Consider the following 5,345-nt stretch of genomic DNA (forward strand, 5'->3'; position numbering starts at 1 on the left):
AGTTCAGCGGTTTGGTAAGATGTGCAGTTAAATACACACGTAACATTGCCTTCTATCAGCTCTTCTCGTGAAACCATAACTTCTGGTTTAAACCAAGAATAAAACATGAAAACAAAGAGTGATGGTAGTTCTCGAAGGAATAGTTCACTCGTGTTTTTCGAAACCCGTATGGCATTCCTTTCTCTCTTCCGTAAAAAAAAAGGGGGAAATTTTGAAGATTGTTCACACTGCTCTTTTCCAAGTCAAGCAAGATTTTTGTACAATTTTAGTCTGTCAGATCATATGAAGTCAGAAGTATTTTTTAAAGCTTGGTCACCATTCACATCCATTGTATGGAAGAGAGCAGCGTGAACATTCTTTGAAACACCTCCTTTTGTGTTCCACTGCCGTAAGACAGAAAAGTGAGTAAATGATGACTTAATTTTCATTTTTTTGGTAAACAGGATTCAGAACATCAAAAACGGCAGGTAACAATAAAAGCAAGTTGAAAACGAAGCATTGACTGGAACAAAAACACACCTTCATTTAAAGTGCTCAGGCAGAATACATTTACTACAAGAAATCAAAGCAAAGAAACCAATACACCGATGCTAACAGGAAGATATCCCTGGCAGTTAAGAATTGCTTATTTCATGATGTTTCAAGGCTTGTCTCCTTTTTGTCAGGGTTTGTTAGGATGTTGGGCAGTGGAAGAAGCCAGCTGACAGCTGGAACTGAAGAATGGAAGAAGAGGTTGTTTTGCAGGCAGTGAAAGATTCCTTCTGGCTGGGCAGGAGCATCGAGTCCAACTATCTCTCCAGTTCCCACTTTTTTTTTTAATTAATTCTTCACTGTCCTTTCAGACTCAACAAAAGTAACAGAACTGATTTAATCTAGATGACCAGAGAATCTAGAAGGAATGTGTTAAATTAGGCAGTGGAAGAGGCAGTGTTTTCTATCCATGGTCCCCGATGGAAAACTTTGGAATGCTTTTGGATATTTGTGAGCTTACATCTCTTCTGTGAATAAACCTCAAGGATATACACACCTTTGAGCTCGGCCTGTCTTCAGGAACATCTGTGGAAAGAGTCTCATTTGAGCTGGTCTTCTTTAATACCTCTAGTCTGGTGGCCCATGGCTGTAATTCAGTGCTGATTGGGTAAGATGACGTGTTGTGCATGTTGAAAAGTGAAAGAAAGGAAAGGGGGAGGGAAAGGAGAGAGGGAGGGAAGGAAGAAGAACAGGATTACTTCTTGGCAGTGAGGGCTGCTAACGTGGCATCCACCTCCTCCTCGGGTTTGAGTGGATGCCACTGAGCGATGGGCCTGCGTGGGTTCGCCTGCATGTCGGACCAGTGCCGGAGCTCAGTGCCCTGCGCTTTGCTGCCCACCCAGATCTTCCCGATGGCGTCGTTCTTGCCGATCTTATCGTAGTCAAGCACCGTGATCACAGCTTGTATTTTCTGGGAGAAAAAACAGATATTGCCCTTAAAGTTTGAAGGAGCATGGAAATGTAAAACTCTTGTGTTGAGCCGTGTAAAGCGTACCGGCATCTGGTCCTGTGGGATCTCAAAGCTGAAGGACTCGTTGTAGTATGGGTTCAGTGTGTTCTTCTTCACAGTCGTCTTCTTCTTCTTCAGCCGCTTGCCGTTTTGCAGAAGATGAATCTTCACGTAGGGATCTGCAGAGGTTTATCAGTACAGGAAGTCATGCAATTATATACTGTGGATGTTTCAGCTTGCTTCTTATGTATTTAGATTTTTTGAACTTTTGATTTGTGACTAGAGTCCTTAGGTTTTTCCTTAAATATCTATATATATATATATATATATATATATATATACTAGCACAGACAATCCAGTTAACATTGTTAACAAAAACAAAAACTATAAAAAAATCATATTCAGTAAATGAAATAAGTTGAAGTACTAAAATGACTAAAAAATAAAAAAATAAGCTTAAAGCTTCATTAAAATGAAAACAGAAAATATAAAAATAAAAGCAAATTCAAAATATGAATAAATACCATAATAACATATTAATATTAATATATTAATATTACTAAAATAAGACTGTAACCCACTGCACTCTAGTATGCAGGCTAACCAGCTCTGTAGCTAGTAAACATTTCATTACTCACATTGCTAAGTCAAAGATTAATATGAATACATAATATAACTGCATGGAATATAGTAATTATTCAGGTCTTGCTTTACACAGTAGAGCCGCCAGCAGGTGGCTGCAGTGAGGACTGACTGTAGGGGACGCGTGCGCTGCGCAGGTAGGACTGCAGAGTCAGAGTGAGCGCTATCTCTTCTTCATGGCTACCACTGACACTAAAGCACACTGCTGCGGCACAGAGGCCTGCTGTGTGTGTCTGACAGAAACATGATGAATTAATGAATAATTAAAACTGAAAAAAAGAATGTGCAATGTATGCACATATATAACATATAAGTGCAAACAGAAAATAGAAAACAGAAATCAAAACATATTTTTGGTTATAGCATGTGCAGGAACATCCAGTCTTCTGCAGGAGTTCATCTCCACCCACTCTCTGGAGGAGAGAGAGAAGAGAAAAGGCAGTGCATTTTGTGTGTGCGTGTGTGTACCTGAGAGTCCTCCAACATCCATCTTTTTCAGGTTCTTAGCCTCAAGGATACAGATGGTGAGTTTTCCAGCTGTAGGTACATAGCGCAGAGAGATGCAGATATCTCCAAGCTTTTCAGGCTGTGTTGGGAAAAATTAAATAAGCAGCCTTAAAGCAACAGTTCACCCAAAAATTAAAAATCATTTAACAATGAAAGTTAATTTATGAAATTGTGAGAACAACACATGGCATCCGTGTATGTCCGAGCACATGCACACTTTGGTCAGAGCCGTAATAATGCTATTTAGATGCCCGTTTAATGTGATAAAATAGCATAAAAGACTTCTTTCAAAAACATTACACATTTTCTTAATTATTCCAAATATTTGACTTGTCGTAGTTTAATGCACTTTCATGTTTTTTTTCCCCGTCACTATTCACTTTAATTGTATGAAAAAGAGTAGTTTGAACATTCTGATAAACAACTTCTGTTTTCTAGGTTTGGAACAACATGAGGGTAAATGAAGATTGAATAATACATCAGTAGTGTCTCATCAAACAGTCGTTTTAATGGAAACGTGTTAAGGTAGAAAAGAATAGCATTATGTAACATTATGGGCATAAAAGCATGTTTAGAGGCGCTGGGTCATTAACTCTCATTATTACTAGCGGATGACAGCTGCTAGTTAACGTGAAGCGGCTGAGAGATGCAGGACAGGCGTACCTCCTCTTTCTCTGCGCTATCCAGGTCTCTCCATTGCTCGATAGGTTGTGCCAGGTCCAGGGTGTTCATGGGTATGTTCACCTCACCGATCACATCATGCTTCGAGAAACGGTCAAAGTCGTACACAGACATGACCAGAGTCTTTCCTCCCATTTCAGTGAACGGAATCTAGAAATCAACATCGGCTCATGACTGCTTTGACAGGCACATTTGATAATGACATAAACTGGTACTGTACTGTAATAGATGCTGTACCTTAAAGTGGAAAGTCTCGTTGAAGACGGGGTTGAGAGTTTTCTTGTGCACCTTGGTGTCAAACTTCTTCTTCTTGTCAGGGAGAATGAATACTTTGACATACGGGTCTGAGGTGCCGCCACTGTCCATGGAGAGAAGATCTGCGGCTTGCAGGATGCCCACTGTCAGCTACAGGATAAGAGTGACAGTCTTCACAGTGGATTCAAGGTGCAAGCTAAATCTGTTAGAACTTTTTATTTGATCGATGGTTATGCCACAAGAGCACTATGAAACCAGTATGGTGGTAAAAAAAAATGTATTACTTAATAAAATAAATAAAATACGTGTAAGTGAAATACAATACAATATAAAACGCTTAAAATAAATAAAATATACATAAAATGAAATACAAAAAAAAAAAAAAATCACTAATTAAAATAACTAAAACTGAAATAAAATAAAAACTATTTAGACATTAAAAAACGAATAAAAATGGCAAAAACAACAAAATTACTAACATTTGAACTAAAATGAAAATGGAAAATATAAAAAATAAATAACTCAAAATATTAATAAAAACTATGATACTAAAATAACACTGGACTTATTTTGTCATTGACAATTTACCATTTACTAAAGCCTGAATAAAAGTTTCTGAAGACACTTCATTTGCAAACATTTCTGAGTGATAACAGATGGTTTTAAAGGGTCATGAAAGCCTAGACTACTCTTTCTGAGATTTTAGCAGAGGTGTTTGTGTTGCACATCATAGAAGACAATGGTAGCATCCAATAATTTTAACTGTTGGAGAAAACTGGTTAATTTTAAGCTTTTTTGCACTATTTTCACCTTCCCGGTTTAAAATCTACATCGTGTTGACGTCACAATTTGTGACGGGGCAAAGTACTATAGTACATCGATGACGCGTCGGTGTCTATTAAATTATTCATGAGACTGCGTGTTCTTATCCTATGAGAAGATGCTTCGCTTAATTATTCACAACAGCATGTGTTGATTTGCTATGACAGACGCTTCAGACTGTGAGATCGCGTACATTATCTGAGAGAAACGTTCATGAATGGAAGGAGAGTGTTTGTTTTTGCAATAAGAGTTCGGCACAAACGCGATTCATTCATTTAGTGAGTATAACCGTTTTTACAGCTCCATGACACAACTAGTCAAAAGGATTATATAATTGCTGCAGAATAAGCCTTAAAAAGTTATCAGAGGTGCAACAGCACGTTCATGTATGTTTTCGATGCAGAGTGCAAATGGCTGTGCATTTATTTGTGTTTTTAACTCGATGGGAGTGAAGTGTCTATTAAATTATTCATGAGACTGCGTGTTCTTATCCTATGAGAAGACCCTTCGCTTAATTATTCACAACAGCATGTGTTGATTTGCTATGACAGACGCTTCAGACTGTGAGACTGCCTTCATTAACTGAGAGAAACGTTCATGGATTGAAGGAAGGAGAGTGTTTGTTTTTGCTTTGTAATAAGAGTTCGGCACAAACGCGATTCATTCACTTAGTGAGTATAACTGTTTTTACAGCTCTGTGACACAACCTGTCAAAAGGCTTATATAATCACTGCAGAATAAGCCTTAAAAAGTTATCAGAGGTGCAACAGCACGTTCATGTATGTTTTCGATGCAGAGTGCAAATGGCTGTGCATTTATTTGTGTTTTTAACTGGATGGGAGCAAAATGAAACTGTCTGAACCCGAAGCTGTGTGTGTTGTCTGTCTCCTACGGTGCCCGAGAAGTGCAAAACAAATCACAATTCTGAAAACAAAATAACAAATTACAAACGCAAATG

At 38.1% G+C, this 5,345-nt stretch overlaps 1 protein-coding gene across 2 annotated transcripts in view; it reads right to left on the minus strand.

Annotated features, from left to right (window-relative positions):
* Positions 1-304: 304 nt before the first annotated feature.
* The window catches only part of LOC107697019 (synaptotagmin-2-like), a 30,841-nt gene continuing 25,800 nt past the window's right edge, over positions 305-5,345 (minus strand). For both annotated transcript variants that reach the window (XM_016497636.1, XM_016497637.1), the window contains 5 exons: positions 3,548-3,715; positions 3,293-3,460; positions 2,591-2,708; positions 1,526-1,659; positions 305-1,441 (listed from right to left, as the gene is read on the minus strand). In XM_016497636.1, coding sequence (XP_016353122.1) covers positions 1,226-1,441; positions 1,526-1,659; positions 2,591-2,708; positions 3,293-3,460; positions 3,548-3,715 — 804 coding nt within the window. In that variant the 3' untranslated portion in view covers positions 305-1,225. The remainder of the gene's footprint in view (positions 1,442-1,525; positions 1,660-2,590; positions 2,709-3,292; positions 3,461-3,547; positions 3,716-5,345) is intronic.

Source organism: Sinocyclocheilus anshuiensis, unplaced genomic scaffold (assembly GCF_001515605.1).
Source record: "Sinocyclocheilus anshuiensis isolate Anshui unplaced genomic scaffold, SAMN03320099.WGS_v1.1 scaffold130, whole genome shotgun sequence".
NCBI lineage: Eukaryota > Metazoa > Chordata > Actinopteri > Cypriniformes > Cyprinidae > Sinocyclocheilus > Sinocyclocheilus anshuiensis.